The following is a 17,155-nucleotide window of genomic DNA, read 5'->3' on the forward strand; positions in this document are numbered from 1 at the left end:
GGGATGGCCACAGGGCCAAGGACTGGGTCAGAAATGGGTCTGGGATCGGCTCCACACTCAGCTATCTGGGTAGGAACCTGAACGTGACTCACTTGCTCCTTCCTGCTAGGAGTGGCTCTGTCCTGCAGCTCCTCTGTCCGGCACTGGCTCCCCAGCTGTGGCGTGGCAGAGGGGACATATCAGCAGGTCTGTGCCCACATGGTTCTCATTGCAGACGGTGGAGCATGGCTTCCCACACCAGCCCAGCGCCCTTGGCTACAGCCTGTCTCTGCGCATCCTGGCCATTGGCACCCGCTCTGGAGCCGTCAAGCTGTATCCTTTCCATTACCCCAGCTTCCACCGGGGTGGGGGGTTGGGGGACTGGAATGTGTGGGAGCCCTGGCATGGTTGAGATCCAAACTGAGGCAAGTTGTAGATGACCCCTCCTGTTCCTGGGATGTTCTATATATCCTCTTGGGAATTGGCCTTGAATGTAGGAAGTAGAGGCAGGTTGGGGTTGTTTTTTTAATTCCTTTCTCCCAGTTAGTAGACTGGTCCCAGGCTGCTATCCAAAGCAGGGTGGCCTTGGGTCAGAGGAGCAGTGCTAAGCTTCCAGATTCTGTCACAGCACGCATACCCCCCCGTGTATACACAGGCACACCAGAAGTAGAATGGGCTCCTGGTTGGCATGGATAGCCTTCCCTGGCCAGAGGCTGGACATGGTCCAGTAGGGTCATCCTCTATCCAGAGCATTGGTTCTGGGCTATTTCAGAGGCAAGCCCACAGGTTCCAGGATGGAGGATCACTGCTTGGGTCCTCTGGCTGGCCTGGACTACAAGTCTAGAAGCTCCCCCAACCCCAAGTCCCACCTGAGCCCCTAGAGTGAGCCAGGGTGGCTCCTGGGAGGATTGGAAGGTGGTCCCTCAGTTCCAATGGAGATCACCCATGGAGGGCCCAGCTGGAACACACACACACACACACACACACACACACACACACATACATACACACACACACACACCGGTGAAGCTGTGACTCCCTCCCAATCCTCTGCTGCAGCATAGGCAGGGGAGGTGGGGGTGCCTCCAGCAGGCTGGGCTACACTGGAGGTGGTATATAGCACCCCCTCAGCTGGTTAATCATTGCCAGGCCACGGCCATATCCTGGTTACCAATCCTCCTTGCCAAGACTCATGGCCATAGCTGCTGGGGGCGGTGCCCTTATCTCTTCTCAGGTGCCACCTTGTGGTAGCTCATGGGTCTGTTGCAGCTTAGGTGCTAGGGTCATGGTGAGGGTGCAGCAAGCAGTCCGCAGTTGCCAGGATAAGGCTCTACCCTCCTAGAGTGTCACCCCACCTGCCTGGCTGGAAAAGCTATCCCTGGTTGGAGTGGGCTCCCCATCAGGGTCACATCACCCCTGGCCAAGTGCTGTCGCAAGGAAAAGGACTTGCGTCACCCAACCCCAGGCCCCATCTGGGAGGAGGGTGAGCCTGTCGCTGAGGTACTTCTATTTCTTGCCACGTGGGCCTAGAGGTCCTGGCCCTTTAGAGGGAGGGGGTGGTGTCCTGCCTTCTGCAGCTTTTCCTGAGCCTGCTGCCTGTAGCTATGGTGCGCCAGGGGTGGAGTTCATGGGACTCCACCGAGAGAACAATGCTGTGGTGCAGATCCATTTCCTACCTGGCCAGGTGAGGGGCCCCTCCACACCCTCTTGCTCTCATGCCACCCAGAAGGGGTGTACATACGGTGAGGCGGGCATCTGGCGGCCCTGGGTTTGGTTCTGATAGGAGGGCCTGGGACTCCCTTTCCCTCGGCTTTGGGTTCATGGGCCACCCCGAGTGTAGCCAGGGATTTGCTTCTGGGCCTCCCCAAATCAAACAACATGGGGTGGGCCACCCCAGTGGGAGAGGCCACAGTGAATGCTGGCCCTCCCTAGTGAATAAGATGGCACCCGCCTGCTTTTGGTGCCATTCCCCTCCTAGTGCCAGCTGGTCACCCTGCTAGATGACAATAGCCTGCACCTGTGGAGACTGACAGTCAAAGGCGGTGTGTCGGAGCTGCAGGAAGATGAGAGTTTCACACTGCGTGGCCCCCCAGGGTAAGGACTTGGTGCCCGTCGTCTCCCAGCCGGCCTGACATGCACACCCAGCTCCGGGTGTCGATCAGGAAGGTCCTGTGGAACCCTTGGTGGCCCTGCCTCCTTCCATCCCCACACAGCGTCTACATAGGAGGCTCTGGAAGGGGGCAGGGGTTCTGCTGCCCCGTCCAAGCCCTCGCCCTCCACCATCTGGCTTCTGTCTTGGCAGAAAGTAATCCCTGTATTTACCCCATTGGACCCCATTAAAGGACCTCATGGGTCTGCTTTCCCTGGACGAGGCCTTTCCTGGGGCTGGCGAGGGGCCCCTAGCCCAGGGGCTTCCCTGCCCGGTGGCAGCCAACTCACAGGCAGCCACTCCCATCCTCAGGGCTGCCCCCAGCGCCACACAGATCACCGTGGTCCTGCCACATTCCTCCCACGAGCTCCTCTACCTGGGCACTGAGAGTGGCAACGTTTTCGTGGTGCAGCTGCCGGGCTTCCACACGCTGGAGGACCAGACCATCAGCTCGGACGCCGTGCTGCAGTGGTGAGCCTGCAGACCCCTGGCGGTCGGGGAGCCACCCCCTCCAGCTGGGCCTGGCCTCCTCCCATCTGTCCCAGTAATACCTCAGGAGCTTCTAATTTCTCTCCTGGGGAGTCTATAGGGACTATAGACTATATCTATCTATAGGGAGGAGAGATTCTCAGCTCCCCACCTGTCCCCTAAGCAGAGACTCTGACCCCATGATGTGTTTAACATCATAGCACTCAAATGGTTTTGGGGGTAACTTGTCATTTCATTTAAAGGTGAGAAAAATGAGACTCAAAATGATTTTGCACTGTCATCAGTTCTTAGTCTACTGTCCTTTGCACTGTCACCACAAATTTCCCAGCCCCCAGGCTCTGCAGTGGGGCACAAGGGGCCCAAACCTCTCCCCAAACTTCTGGGGAGGTTTATGCTTTGGAGTCTGCTGAGTTTTCATTTACATGCATGCCCCATGGCCCAAACTCCTGGTCAGCCTCGACCCTCTAGGCTTCTTCAGATCATTCTGGAGGCTTTGCCCCATGATAGTCTGTGACAGAGAATAGGTCAGGTCAGGATGTGGAGAAGAGGGTACTAGGGTCCCAGGGAGGGGGAGCTGAAGAATCAGCTGTGGTGGGATATTCCAGGGTTTCACGGGACAGAGAGGAGGCCAGGGTCCTTGGACGGGAGCTGCTTCTCGAGCCGGTGGGACACTGTTCCTGAAAGGACCAACCTTCCAATGCACTCACATCCGTCAGGCCCACTGTCCAGAGCTGGGTCGAGAGGATTCCTGCTTGGGGCTGGGTCCCTCTGAGCACAACCGCCTCCCTCTTTCCCGCTCGGCAGGATAGAGTCAGGGCAGCGCGGCCATGGTCAGAGCAGGACTGTTTGCTGTTTGTAGGTCAGCAGGCTCGGCCGCTTCTCAGCCTGGGCGCCCAGTCTGTGGGCAGGGCAGTGGGAGGACCTGCTCCTCACATGTGGCCATGCCAGTGCCACCTCACTCTGCCGATGGAAGTCCAGTTGGGGGGCCTCCCCCAGCCTGAGTGCCCTGGGAGCCCCCTCCTACCTATGTAAATCTTTTCTCTAAATAAAGAGAGGTTTGACTTGGTTGGGTGCCTAGAAGTGTCCTGAGGTCCAGGCTATTTGCATAACCTACTCTCCTGTGGCGCTGGCTGTGGGTCCTGCGTCTGCCACCTCATTCTCTGTTGGCTGCAGCACCTCCAGACTTCACATCAGCATTCCAGGCCCAGAGAAGGGGGAGGGGGTCAAAGCTCAGGGCCAGGCCAACTCACATAGAGAGCTTTGTTGAGTGGGTTTTAAAAACTTTTTTATTAAGAAATATCACCTCTATACAGAAATGCACTAAATACAAATGTACAGTTTAGTGAATTCTTGTAAAGTGAGCCTCCACGTGCCCTCCCCAGTCACGACCCTTTCCCTCCCCGGAGATAACCACCACATCAACTTCTGGAAGTCACTTCCTTGCCTTCCCTTGTAGCGGCACCAGCTGTGTTTGCATCCTTAGGTTCCTATATATCACTATGCTGTTCTGCGCACGGCTTCTCTCCCACCTTGGCGGTGTCCCTGCGATCTCCCCACCCTGGCACATCCCCACCCACAGGCGTGCCTGTGCCCAGTGCTCTGTCCTGCCCTGGCAGCGGCGGCAGCCTGGCCTCACAGTGCTTCCTTTGGCCAGGTTGCCCGAGGAGGCCCGCCACCGGCGGGTGTTTGAGATGGTGGAAGCTCTGCAGGAGCACCCCCGTGACCCCAACCAGATCCTCATCGGCTACAGCCGGGGCCTCATCGTTATCTGGGACCTGCAGGGCAGCCGCGCACTCTGCCATTTCCTCAGCAACCAGGTAGGCCATGCCAGGAGTGTGGCAGGTGCCACAGGGCTCTCCCAGGCTCCCATGTCATACAGCCCCTGTGCTGGGACATGGGGGTACGGGTGATAGGACCAGCACCCTGATCCCAGCCTGCACACTCTGCCTCTCCTCCTCTGAAGCAACTGGAGAATGTCTGCTGGCAGCGGGACGGCCGCCTGATTGTCAGCTGCCATTCCGACGGCAGTTACTGCCAGTGGCCTGTGTCCAGCGATGCCCAGCAACCGGAGCCCCTGCGCAACTGTGTGCCTTACGGTCAGTTCTCCACCTGCCTCGTGGAGGCCTGGCCCTGCCCTGTCGCTTGGAACCACCTTTTCGCTTGCAAAGCAAGGTCCTCTGTCCCCAGTCTTGTCTTTCCCAAATTTGGGTGTAGGTGCCCGACTCCTAGCAGCAAAACTGGGGCCCTGAGAAGTGAAAGGCTTTGTCCAAAGCCATGCAGCAGGTTTTGACACTGGTCATGGCTGTCTCCGGGGACTGATCAGAGCAGGACTCCTGAGCATAGGTCTGCTGTGCAGGTGTGGGTGTGAGGGGTCTGTGCCCTGTGAACACAGGAGTGGAGGCCCCCTTCAAGCTGCTTCCTTTTTGGGGAGACACCTGGGTGGCTCAGTTATGCATACAACTTAGCTTAGGTCTTGATCTCAGGGTCGTGAGTTCAAGCCCCATGTTGGGCTTCAGTATGGGACCTACTTTATTTATTTTAAAAAAAATATTTATTTATTCATGAGAGACACAGAGAGGCAGAGACAGGAGAAGCAGGGCTTCATGCAAGGAGCCTGATGCGGGACTCGATGCCGGGACTCTGGGACCACGCCCTGAACCGAAGGCAGATGCTCAACCACTGAGCCACCCAAGCATCCTGGGGCCTACTTTAAAAAAAAAAAAAAAAAGTTCAATCTGAGATTCTTTATAAAAAGCTTCTGCAACCTGGTTCCTTTTTTTGTAGGTCCTTTTCCTTGCAAAGCTATTACCAAAATCTTCTGGCTGACCACCAGGCAGGGGTAGGTATCCATGCTCTGTCCTATCCCCATGCTACAGCCTTCCCGGGGTGTCTGGGGAGTGAGTGCCTTTCCGTCCATCAGTGTCTTAGACACCAGTGAAGGGCGAGCGGGCTATTCATACCTGTCACGGCTAATTCCTAAGTGACCATTCTTGACCTTTCCCTCCACCATCCCAGAGAGATGATTCAGATTAGCAGAGTACTTTCTCTTTTTTAATATTTTATTTATTTGAGAGAGAGAGCAAGAACGAGGGGTAGGGAGGGGCCGAGGGAGAGGGAGAAGCAGAGTCCCCGCTGAGCAGAAAGCCCTAGGCGGGGCTCAATCCCAGGACCCTGGGATCATGACCTAAGCCTAAGGCAGACTCTTAACCTACTGAGCCACCCAGGTGCCCTGTGGTCAGCAGGTTTCAAACTTCGTTGCAGCAGGAGACCTGTTTCTTCAAACAGAAGCATACGGGGAGACCCAACTCACAAGCAGCAGTGGGAGCGGGTGGGGGCACCACAGGGGAGTAGCTGCCAAGGTCGAGGAGGCTGCGAGCCCCTACCTCACCCCCAGGTTCTCCTGGATTACTACAGTTAGGAAGTGAGAGCAGTCCACCCCATCCTCCCAGGGGCCTTGAGTTGGTGCTCACCCTGAGCCTGGCCTCCCTCCTGGGTCCTGCCACATTGGTCACAGGAAAGTCCCACCTGCTGGCTCAGCCCTGGGGTTCTCTGATGGGAGCCCCAGCCCACCCCACGGCTTTCCTGTGCCTGCCAGGTTGCCCTTCACCATCTTCCAGGGGGGCATGCCACGGGCCAGCTACGGGGACCGCCACTGCATCTCGGTGGTCCACGACGGCCAGCAGACGGCCTTTGACTTCACCTCCCGCATCATCGACTTCACGGTCCTCACTGAGGCGGACCCTGCGGCGGGTAGGCGGGCTTCCGGAATGGGTGTGGACGGCTGGCTTCGGGGAGTTGTGGGGATGCACCCGTCTGTTCCCAGTCTGTTCCCAGTCTGTTCCCAGCCCTGCCACTGCCGGAGTCCCTCCGCCCCACTGCACCCCTCTTGGTGCCTTGTCCTCCCCCTGCCGGCCTGTGGCTTCTTCTTTGCTGGCCACACCTCCCGCCAGCCCTGAGCTCTCTCTTCCTTGCCCAGCTCTGATAGGCCATTGCCCAAAGAGGGCAGACCTGGACTGATCTGGGTTTCACAGCCACCCAGCTGAGGCAAGGAGGTCTTGGCTTGGACACGGAAAGCCCTCCCATCTGTGGGGTGGGGCAGGGGGTGCAACGCGGGCGGCTCTGAGCCAGCATCCTGGAGCCCGGCCAGGACAGCAAAGCCCTGAGTCAGCCTCATAAATTGGTGACAGGCGAGACCAGAAAGGGCTGATGTCGAAACCTGGAGAGGAGGCCTGGCAGATTTCCAGAAGGGCGGGCCTCCCCCTCCATACGAGCTGGGCCTGCTCAGGACACGCTGGGCCATGTTCTCCCAGCCTCACCACCACAGGCCTCTTGGAGGGAGACTCCAAACCCGCTTTGCCTACTGTCTCAGCCCCTTCCCTCCTCACACCTGATGCAGGATGCTGGGAGTAGGATCGACTTTCAGGTTTTCTGCAGAGCTGATCACATCATCTGTGAACAAAGACAGTGTTCTTTCTTCTTTCCAGATCTAAACCTTTATTTCCTTGTCTTACTGCATCAGCCAGGACTTGTAAAAGGAAGCAGAGAGAGGGGGCACCTGCCTTATTCTTGATCTTAGTGGGAAAGCTTCGCATTTCTCACTGTTAAGTTACACAAGCTGTGGCTTCTTCATGGTCTTTACCAAGTTGAGGAAGTTCTCCTCTTCCTAATTTATTGAGGGTTTTTTTCCTTTATCATAAACGGTGTTAGGTTTTGTTAAATACTTTGCCTATATCGATATGATCACGTATTTTTCTTTAGCCTATTGATGTGCTGGGTTCCATGAACTGATTTTCACATGAAATGGCAGCCTTACCCGCCTGGGATAAATCTCGCTTGGTCGTGGTGTATAATTTTCTCTGTTCATTGCTGGATTTGGAGCTTGTTTTTAAGATGCACATTCCCTGACTGCAGCCTCAGGGCTTCAGATTCCGCAGGGCTGGGCTGGGGCAGACTGTGGCTCCTGCAGCCCCTGACCCTCTGCCTGTCTGTCCCCCCAGCCTTTGACAACCCCTATGCCCTGGTGGTGCTGGCCGAGGAGGAGCTGGTGGTGATTGACCTGCAGACAGCTGGTTGGCCGCCAATCCAGCCTCCCTACCTGGCCTCCCTGCACTGCTCCGCCATCACCTGCTCCCACCACGTCTCCAACATCCCCCTGAAGCTGTGGGAGCGGATCGTTGCTGCAGGCAACCAGCAGCAGACACACTTCTCCACCATGGTAGGTCCGGCACCAGCCCTGCCCCACCTCGGGCCAAGCTCTCCCATGGACTTCTTGGTCTCATTCTTTAGGAGTGGCCCATTGATGGTGGTACCAGTCTGGCCCCAGCCCCTCCCCAGAGGGACCTGCTGCTCACAGGGTAGGCGACTCTCACAGCACTCTCCTTCTGCTGAGTAGAATACACGGGGTGGGAGCAGAGCCCAGAGGGGTGCATGCCAGCCCGAGGCCTCTCGGGCACCCCTGGCCTGGCATCTCTCATGACTGGCAGGTGGACTCTGTCCACAGGCACGAGGATGGCACAGTGCGGTTCTGGGACGCCTCCGGTGTCTGCTTACGACTGCTGTACAAACTGAGCACGGTCCGGGTGTTCCTCACCGACACAGACCCCAATGATAACCTCAATGCCCAGGGTGAGGATGAGTGGCCCCCACTCCGCAAGGTAAGGCCAAGAGCCTGGAAACTAGGGTGGGCAAGGACAGGCTGGGTCTGGCACTTACAGCCCCCCATGGACCTCTCCATTGGCAGGTGGGCTCCTTCGACCCCTACAGTGATGATCCTAGGCTGGGCATCCAGAAGATTTTCCTCTGCAAATACAGTGGCTACCTGGCTGTGGCAGGCACGGCAGGGCAGGTAGCAGGCTGGGCTGGGCTCAGGGGGTGCTGCTAGGAGGAATAGTCAGGTGACTTTGGGTAGCGGCCCGGGGTCGTAGAGCAGGAAGGACAGGGGCCCATCTCCTGAGCACCCACTGATGGTGTCACCAGACCATCACCTGCTCCTCTGGGCTCTGGGCTTTTCCCAATGGATAGAGGTTGCCTGGTCCCCTGGGACAGACCTGTGAGGTGATTGTTTCTCCTCCAAAAACCAAGATCAAGGGCCAGGGATGGGGCAGAGGCCTTCTGGCTCTCCTTGGGCCCTGGGACTTGGCATGAGTCCCAGGTCCTTTACTGTCCACACACAGGGTCCCTGTGCTGTCCCTTGGTGCTGGGGTTGCTCAGCCCACCTGCCGTCTCCCCCAGGTGCTGGTGCTTGAGCTGAATGATGAGGAAGCAGAGCATGCTGTGGAGCAGGTGGAGGCCGACCTGCTGCAGGACCAGGAGGGCTACCGCTGGAAGGGGCACGAGCGCCTGTGTGCCCGCCCAGGGCCCGTGCATTTCGAGCCTGGCTTCCAGCCCTTTGTGTTGGTGCAGTGCCAGCCCCCGGCTGTGGTCACCTCCTTGGCCTTGCACTCTGAGTGGCGGCTTGTGGCCTTCGGCACAAGCCATGGTTTTGGCCTCTTTGACCACCAGCAGCGGCGGCAAGTCTTTGTCAAGTAAGCAGCGTGCCCGGGGTGGCCGAGGCCTGAACCTAGGGTTGCCAGTGGGCGATGACCCCTGGGCCCTGGCAGCACTGATGCCCTGATGCGCCCCCCCCCCCCCAGATGCACGCTGCACCCTAGTGACCAGCTAGCTTTGGAGGGCCCGCTGTCCCGAGTGAAGTCCCTAAAGAAATCCCTGCGCCAGTCCTTCCGCCGGATTCGTCGGAGCCGAGTGTCCAGCCGGAAGCGGCGGCCAGCTGGTCCCCCTGGAGAGGTGAGGCTGAGCCTGGGGAGAGCTCAGAGCAGCCAGCAGCGGGTCCAGACTAGGCCTCCATCCCCCAGCTGCTTTGGCTGCCAGGACAGGCTCTGGGCCCCACCAGTAGCTTCGTGTCCTGCCTCACTGCCCACCAGCCAAGTGACCTGTGCCTCATCTTCCCCAAATGTAAAGGGTTAAGTCCTCAGTAAATGTCATTGGACAGGTGGTGGCATGGGCAGTGGCCTGTCATCATCTTCTGGAAGGATTGGTGTGGGGCAATCTGATATCCCCAGGAAGGGGAGGCCAGAGTACCCCTCCCACTCAGGCCCCACCCGACCCACTGCAGGTGCAGGAGGGGAGCGCCAGGGCCGAGCGGGTGGGTGTGCAGAATATGGAGCTGGCACCCGTGCAGCGGAAAATTGAAGCTCGCTCAGCAGAGGACTCCTTCACGGGCTTTGTCCGGACCCTCTACTTCGCTGACACCTATCTGAGGGACAGTGAGTGGCCAGCCTGAGGTGGGGGGTCCCAGGAGAGCACTCCTTGGCCTGAGGTCATATTGGGGGCTGCCACCTGGCCTGGCTAAAAGGACCAGGCTTGGAGCATGGGGAGACCAGATCCTCCGCCTGCCTCTTTCTTTCCCCTGCTTGGGTCTCTAAGGGAGCTTGCCCCAGCTACATACTCAGGCTCCCCCACTCTCTGGAAGTGTGACCTTAGACACGTCCCTTAATCTGGGTCTCAGCTTCTGCCCCCGCAAAATGCCTGCTGGCATCCAGTGGGCCCTGCAGAAGCTCCCCTGCTGGCCTCCCACCAGGGCAAGGGTGGCATGGGGATATCCAGTGCTGTGTCTTGAGGGTTGAGCTGTCCTGGGTTTGAGATCATCTGTGCTTGGGGCCCTTGGTTGTCAGACAGCCCTTCTGGCTTCTGTCTACACCCCAGGGGGTTAGGCAGGATCCACAGCCATTCTGTCTTACAGAGGAGGAAACAGAGGCTTGACCTCAGAGTCACCCAGGTAGTGAGTGGCGAGGCAAGGATGCAAGCTCAGGTCACCTGGCTCTACCTGACCCCCAGAGCCTTGGGTTAGATATAAACCTTTGCCTCCTGGCAGGCTCCCGCCACTGCCCCTCTCTGTGGGCTGGCACCAATGGGGGTGCCGTCTACGCCTTTGCCCTGCGCGTGCCCCCCGCCGAGCGGAGAATGGACGAGCCCGTGCGGGCAGAGCAGGGTGAGTGCTGGGCAGTGGGGAGAGCAGAGGGTGCTCATCTGCTGAGGCTCAGGCTGGGGTGGTATCTCTGGCCTTGCCCCCCGCCTGACTATCACCCGCCATCTGCCTCTTGCCCTGTAGCCAAGGAGATCCAGCTGATGCACCGAGCACCCGTGGTGGGCATCCTGGTGCTGGACGGACATAGCGTGCCCCTTCCTGAGCCCCTGGAGGTGGCACATGACCTGTCAAAGAGCCCCGACATGCAGGGAAGCCACCAGCTGCTTGTGGTGTCAGAGGAGCAATTCAAGGTGTTGCTTGGGTAGAACCAGGAACCTCAGGGAGTCCGGGGGACATCTGGGGAGCTCAGATCCTGGGCACAATGACAGTGGCTGGGGTCCACTTGAAGTTGGATCTGCAGTTGATGTGAGATGTCACCAAGGCACAGAAAGGGAGAGGGGTAGAGTCCGGGGCCCCGGCGTCAGCAGGAGGACACTGAAACAGGACCTGTGTCCATAGGAGGGACAGAAACAGACATGGAAAGAAGTAGCCCAGGCCTCCTCGCAGTCCAGGTGCAGTGGCTGCGTGGCCGAGCACTGGGCAGAGAGGCACAGAGCTTGAGCAGACTTTGCTGGGAATCAGGGCAGGGCAGGGGCATCTGCTGGGAAGCAGGGCGCCATGGTCTGGCCAGGGTTCAAGCTGTTCTGTGCCCTCAGGTGTTCACGCTGCCCAAGGTGAGTGCCAAGCTGAAGCTGAAGCTGACCGCTCTGGAGGGCTCGCGGGTGCGGCGGGTCAGCGTGGCCCACTTCAGCAGCCGTCGAGCCGAGGACTACGGGGAGCATCACCTGGCCGTCCTCACCAACCTGGGCGACGTGCAGGTGGTCTCGCTGCCCCTGCTCAAGCCCCAGGTGCGGTACAGCTGCATTCGCCGGGAAGATGTCAGTGGCATCGCCTCCTGCGTCTTCACCAAATACGGCCAAGGTGGGCACCGGGCAGGTGTGGCGGGGCCGCAGCGATGACAGCCAGGGCTGTCGCAGCCAGGGCCAGGCTGGACTTACCTCAGCCGAGAACTTGGAGGGAGGCCCCAGCCCCCCATTCCTCCTGGGAGGGAAGTCCTGTCGGCAGCCAGGCCCAGGAGCCACGGGCTGGCCTCACCTGCCAGGCCTCTCCTCCCCCCAGGTTTCTACTTGATCTCACCCTCAGAGTTTGAGCGCTTCTCTCTCTCCACCAAGTGGCTGGTTGAGCCCCGCTGCCTGGTGGAGTCAGCAGAAGCCAAGAGCCACAGCCGCCCTCGCAACGGATCAGGCCCAGAGAAGGCCTTGGGCCAAGCCAGGTTGGTAAAAAGGCGGGTGGCCTGAGGGTGCCTCGCTGAGACCCCCCTCTCCTGTGAGCTCCCCACCCTCCTGGCTCTGGCTCACCACCCCCCTTCGTAGGCCCCTCCCATGCAAGCTGCTATCCCCGGCAGGGCTTGGTTCTGGCTCAGGGTGGGCCCGGTCAGTTGACTTCATTCTTCATGGGATCAGAGCTTTCTGAGCTGGAATTGGGGGGGGGGGGGGGGAGCCTAGCTGCCCCCCTCACTCCAGTCCTCACCATCTCTCTCCCCACAGGAACTCAGGGAGCCAGAGTGATGGAGAGGGTAAGACAGGCTTCCCTGTGGCCAGGGGTGCGGGGGGACAGAGGCAGTGTGAGACTTGGGCCCAGACCCAGACCGAAGGGGAAGGAGAGGAACCCCAGGCCTGCAGATGTGTTTGGGCTAAGCGAAGAAACGGCATCCCCTCCAGTCCTGAGCTCTGGGCTCCAGCACTCCCACTTCAGTAAAGAGGGAGCTGGGGCCGAAGGGGCCCCAAGGCTTGCTTGACTCAGCCTCTGCCTTTCAGAGAAAAGGCCTGGTCCAGTGATGGAGCACGCCCTGCTCAATGACGAGAGTGAGTTGGGGCAGGAGTTGGTGGGCTGGCTTGAGGGATGTTCCAAGGGAGGCTTGGAAGGCCAGGGTGGAACTGAGGGCCATTACCCTGTGGGAGGCAGACCTGCCCAACACCCTGCCAGTAAAAGGGGGCGAAACATTCGTGTCCGGCTCAGCATCTGTGGGCTTCACAGCGCCTCTGTTCCCCAACCCTGCAGGGGTCCTGAAGGAAATCCAGAGCACGCTGGAGGGAGACCGAGGGTGAGTTACTGTTGGGGCCTGCAGGGCTGGGTCCGGGGGCTCCAAGAGATCTCAGGAAATGATGGGCCTCGTCTGGCCTCCCAGTGGTCCCCATGGATGGTGACTGCCCTGTCTTTGCCCTTCAGGAGCTATGGCGATTGGCGTTCTCAGCGAGTGACCGTGGGGTACAGCCTCAGCAATGGGGGAGGTAGGGGCTCTGGGCACTGCTACAGGGCTGGGGGCAACTGGGAGGGTATGCCTGCTGGCCTGGGGTGAGAGGGGGTAGGAGGAAGAGCCCATACATGCCCCCGGGGGTCCTGAAAAGCTGTGTGTCTAGGCTCAGGGTGGGTGACCGAGGCCTCTGGGCCCACCCAAGAGACTCCTGAGTTGTCATTGTTCTATCTACTTCCACAGCGGAGTGAACAGGTTGTGAGTCCAAGCTACACCGTGAACACACACTACTGAGGGCTCTCCCTGGGGCCCTGCCCTCCCCTAAACCCCACCCCCACCCCAGGGAGGACTGGACACCGGGCCATGCCCAGGGCTGGAGCGGAGCCCCATGTCCACCCTCCTGCTGCTGCTCTTGGCCTCGGGAGAGGCGGGGGCCTAGGGCCACGGGGCTGCCCCTCCTGGGCCTTGTCTCTGTTGATTCTTTTGTCAATGTTGCACAGTTTTTACTCCCTCCCCTTTTTGTAGTGGGCTGGGTTTTAAATTATAAATTTTAACTGCCTCTGGGTGGAAAAATAATTTTTAATAAACACATTACCTCTTCACCAGACTGGTCCAATGACTAATTCTTTTAATTATGCAGAAATTTTCTACGGAAACAACGGTTAGCCAGTCCCTTGCCTCTGCCCCTGGGGTGCAGTTACTGGACCAGACCAGTACTCCCGAGAATCTCTCTTTTTAAGACATTTGAGTCAGAGCAAACTGAGCTTGGTTGTATCTGGACACTACACTTCTGTGTTTGGGAATGAATGGCAAGAGTTAACCATCGCGAGTCTGCATGACTGTGCATCCCTAGGTCGAGGCAGAAGGGTTTGACTGGCCTTTCCTTGCTGTCAGAAGGGGAAGACGCGCACCGTATTTTCAGACCTGTTGCCTTCTTCCAGACTTCAGGGAAGGGCTGGGAGCTGCTGCTGAGGTCAGAGACTGTGCCCAGAGATGAAAGGTCTTACCCTCAGATGAACAGCTGGATCAGATAGCTGTTCTGGTCCTTATAAACCAGGGGGGTTGGTCTACTTTATATATATATATATATATATATATATATATATATATATATATATATATATATATATAGTATTTTATTTATTCATGAGAGACAGAGAGAGAGAGGCAGAGACACAGGCAGAGGGAGAAGCAGGCTCCATGCAGGGAGCCCGATGGGGGACTCAATCCTGGATCTCCAGGATCACACCCTGGGCTGAAGGTGGCACTAAACCACTGAGCCATCCAGGCTGCCCCGGGGGTTGGTCTACTTGATTCTACTTCATTTACCTGTCTTTGGTGAGCATCTACTATATGCCAGGCACATGGGGTCCCTGCCTTGTGGGGCTCACCGTCCTAACAAGGGCAGGAAGTCTTAAGATGCAGGCAGTCCGGGGGTGACAGTAAGCTGGGGCAGGAACATGACCAGAGAGGGTGCTCCACAGAAGACAGGAGCCAGCAGCTTGCCTTGGGAGCTGGTGGGTCCAGAGCTGGCAGGGGTAGGGGGTGGGAACGCCTGGGTGGCTCAGCAGTTGAGCCCCAAAGCTCAGGGCACGATTCCTGGTCTGGCATCAAGTCCTACATCAGGCTCCTTACAGGGAGCCTGCTTCTCCCTCTGCTTATGTCTGTGCCTCACTCTCTGTGTCTCTCATGAATAAATAAAATCTTAAAAAAACAAAAAAAACTGAAGGGGGTGGTCAGGAAGTGTTCTGAAAACAAGACTACCACGTGACTGGGGCCAGATTGGGACCCCCCGCCCCTGGAGCCCGGCGAGGGCAGGGGCACTGCTGTGTGGCACAGGAGCCCACCTCTGGGGCTGTTAGAAAAGGACATGGATTGGTGCACAAGGCAGAGGAGGAGCCAAGGTCCAGGTCCCAGGATGGATGCGCTGTGGGAACGTCCTCCCTAGCACCCTCCAGGCAAGCATGTGCAGCTCAAAAGTCTCTGGGCTATTTAACTTGGGCCACTCCAGTGGCCCCTGTTCTCCTTGGAAGTGGGGGTGGCGCTTACTGAGATAGTCCCAAAAGCCACAAGGAATGAGGAGGAACAGTCCCTCAAAAGGAAGAGGGGCCCAGACCATGGTCCTAGAAGTAGTGGAGAAGGGATTCTGGGTAGATACAGAGACAGAGCTACAGACAGGAGGGGACTGCTACACACCCAGCCAGACAGTCTGGACTTGATTCTGAGACTCTGGAAGCATCTCAGATGCTTCCCTTAAGCAGGGAATTTCCCTGTGAAATTTATGCTTCCAAAGATCACCGTGGCATAAATCCCAGCGAGTTCCACTCTGTGACCTCAGGCAAATTGCCTACCTGCTGTGCGTCCCAGCTTCTTCTGGGGATTGGAATAATGATAGTACCTGCTCAGGACCTGTTGTGAGGTTCAAGGGAGTCCACGAAGTTCACGGGTTCATGACCCTCTGTCAGGGTCACAGAGAGCATGTTACCGCTTCCCTGCACAGGATCTTTTTTTTTTTTTTTTTTTTTTTTTGCACAGGATCTTTATTTTTATCATAAAAGAAATTAAACTCTGCTGTTTACACCTTATAGAGTTGGCACTGGGTCCTCAGTCTGGAGGTCAGAGGGTTATGCTCCAAAAGTGGGTGCCAAGGAGGGAGTGAGAACATGACACCCCAGAGAGCTGGACAGCCACACAGACACACACACACACAGTCTATGGGGACTCATGTGCTTTTCTGACTACTGGTTTAGAAGGGCTTACTGCTTGTTTTTGTCCAGTTAGCTAAATTAACTCACACAAGTGGACAAGTGACATGAAGTTTCCTCCCAAAGAAACCAAGAATTGAAGACCATGGTAATAACACAAGCACCAACATGTCAGAAAACAACAGACCCAAACACTTCCATGGCACAGAGAGCCTCATAGCCACAGCAATGATCCAGCTCCACTGAACAGAAGCCACCCAGCGCCACACACACACACACACACACACACACACACCTGAAAATATCCACTCTGAACATGGATTGGATTTACATCCATGCTCACTGAGGCTGAGCTTTGCCTTAAGTACTTTGTGCTGTGAAGTATCAGCTACTGTCGGTGGCTCACCTATTTCAGTTCTAGAAAAACCTTCCCCTATCAGGAGTATGAGATCAACAATTTTTATTGATAGGCATGCACAAATGGAAGGGTTTGGCACTGTCTAGAAAGTGGATTAATGGAAGCTGGGCTGGCACAGAGAGAAGCTGGAGGTCCTTGCAGCTTCTGTCCAGGGAGGGGTGATGGTAGCAGCAGGTGGGGATACCAAGAGTAGAGGTGACAAGGACCTCTGCCAGATGGAGAAGGTGAGTGAGTGACAGAGATCACTGCTGACTCCAAGGCCTTGCTGGTGTTCCAAGGGCAGCTGGACACGTGGTCTAGAGACTGGGATCTGAGGGTCTTCGGCACTGACAGGTGGGACACTTAGTGCTTACTTAGACTTGGAAGTCAGGCAGGTAGACCCAGTCCCCAAACACTGTGTCACTTTGCCTGTGACCCACTGTGTGACCTTGGGTAGATGACGTCACTCTTGTGCTATGGTTTTAGTCATCTATAAAACAGAGCATAATCATAGAGCCTACCCTACAGATAGTAAGGATTAAAAGAGTCTGTAAAATCCCACAGCACCTTAACCCAGGCAAGGGACCCTGGCTAGTGGTAGGGCTGGGAGAGAGGGAGGGAGGGAGCATGGTGAGAGGAGGAGCAAAGCAGGTGAAGGAGGGGCACCTGGGTAGCTCAGTGGTTAAGCATCTGCCTTTGGCTCAGATCCTGATCCCAGGGTCTTGGAATTGAGTCCCACATCTAGCTCCTCGCAGGGAGCCTCTGTCTGTGTCTCTACCTCTCTCCGTGTGTCTCTCATGAATAAATAAATAAATAAAATCTTTTAAGAAGCAAAAAAAAGCAGGTGGAAGGGATCCCTGGGTGGCGCAGTGGTTTGGTGCCTGCCTTTGGCCCAGGGCGCGATCTGGGAGACCCTGGATCGAATCCCACGTCGGGCTCCCGGTGCATGGAGCCTGTTTCTCCCTCTGCCTGTGTCTCTTCCCTCTCTCTCTCTGTGTGTGTGACTATCATAAATAAATAAAAATTAAAAAAAAAAAAAAAGCAGGTGGATGAATGAGTAGGGAACAAAGGAGCCAGAGTCCAGAGCTGGGCTTGGTGGACAGGTAGGGGGAGGTCCCTGGAGGCTGCCTGAGGTCACACAGCCAGGAGGCAGGCTGGA

General features: G+C 57.2%; 1 protein-coding gene across 4 annotated transcripts in view; it reads left to right on the plus strand.

The window, feature by feature from the left end:
• The window catches only part of LLGL2 (LLGL scribble cell polarity complex component 2), a 33,103-nt gene extending 19,604 nt beyond the window's left edge, over positions 1-13,499 (plus strand). For 3 of the 4 annotated variants that reach the window (XM_072781559.1, XM_072781560.1, XM_072781561.1), the window contains exons 3-26: positions 215-312; positions 1,582-1,663; positions 1,958-2,073; positions 2,441-2,599; positions 4,272-4,434; positions 4,581-4,713; positions 5,402-5,456; positions 6,213-6,367; positions 7,615-7,832; positions 7,904-7,971; positions 8,118-8,271; positions 8,358-8,462; positions 8,849-9,141; positions 9,250-9,400; positions 9,729-9,879; positions 10,488-10,604; positions 10,725-10,891; positions 11,297-11,561; positions 11,760-11,913; positions 12,188-12,216; positions 12,458-12,505; positions 12,702-12,744; positions 12,870-12,931; positions 13,138-13,499. In XM_072781559.1, coding sequence (XP_072637660.1) covers positions 215-312; positions 1,582-1,663; positions 1,958-2,073; positions 2,441-2,599; positions 4,272-4,434; positions 4,581-4,713; positions 5,402-5,456; positions 6,213-6,367; positions 7,615-7,832; positions 7,904-7,971; positions 8,118-8,271; positions 8,358-8,462; positions 8,849-9,141; positions 9,250-9,400; positions 9,729-9,879; positions 10,488-10,604; positions 10,725-10,891; positions 11,297-11,561; positions 11,760-11,913; positions 12,188-12,216; positions 12,458-12,505; positions 12,702-12,744; positions 12,870-12,931; positions 13,138-13,145 — 2,994 coding nt within the window. In that variant the 3' untranslated portion in view covers positions 13,146-13,499. The remainder of the gene's footprint in view (positions 1-214; positions 313-1,581; positions 1,664-1,957; positions 2,074-2,440; positions 2,600-4,271; positions 4,435-4,580; positions 4,714-5,401; positions 5,457-6,212; positions 6,368-7,614; positions 7,833-7,903; positions 7,972-8,117; positions 8,272-8,357; positions 8,463-8,848; positions 9,142-9,249; positions 9,401-9,728; positions 9,880-10,487; positions 10,605-10,724; positions 10,892-11,296; positions 11,562-11,759; positions 11,914-12,187; positions 12,217-12,457; positions 12,506-12,701; positions 12,745-12,869; positions 12,932-13,137) is intronic. The other variant, XM_072781562.1, reaches the window with a different exon arrangement.
• Positions 13,500-17,155: the final 3,656 nt, after the last annotated feature.

This window comes from Canis lupus, chromosome 16 (genome assembly GCF_048164855.1).
Source record: "Canis lupus baileyi chromosome 16, mCanLup2.hap1, whole genome shotgun sequence".
Lineage (NCBI taxonomy): Eukaryota > Metazoa > Chordata > Mammalia > Carnivora > Canidae > Canis > Canis lupus.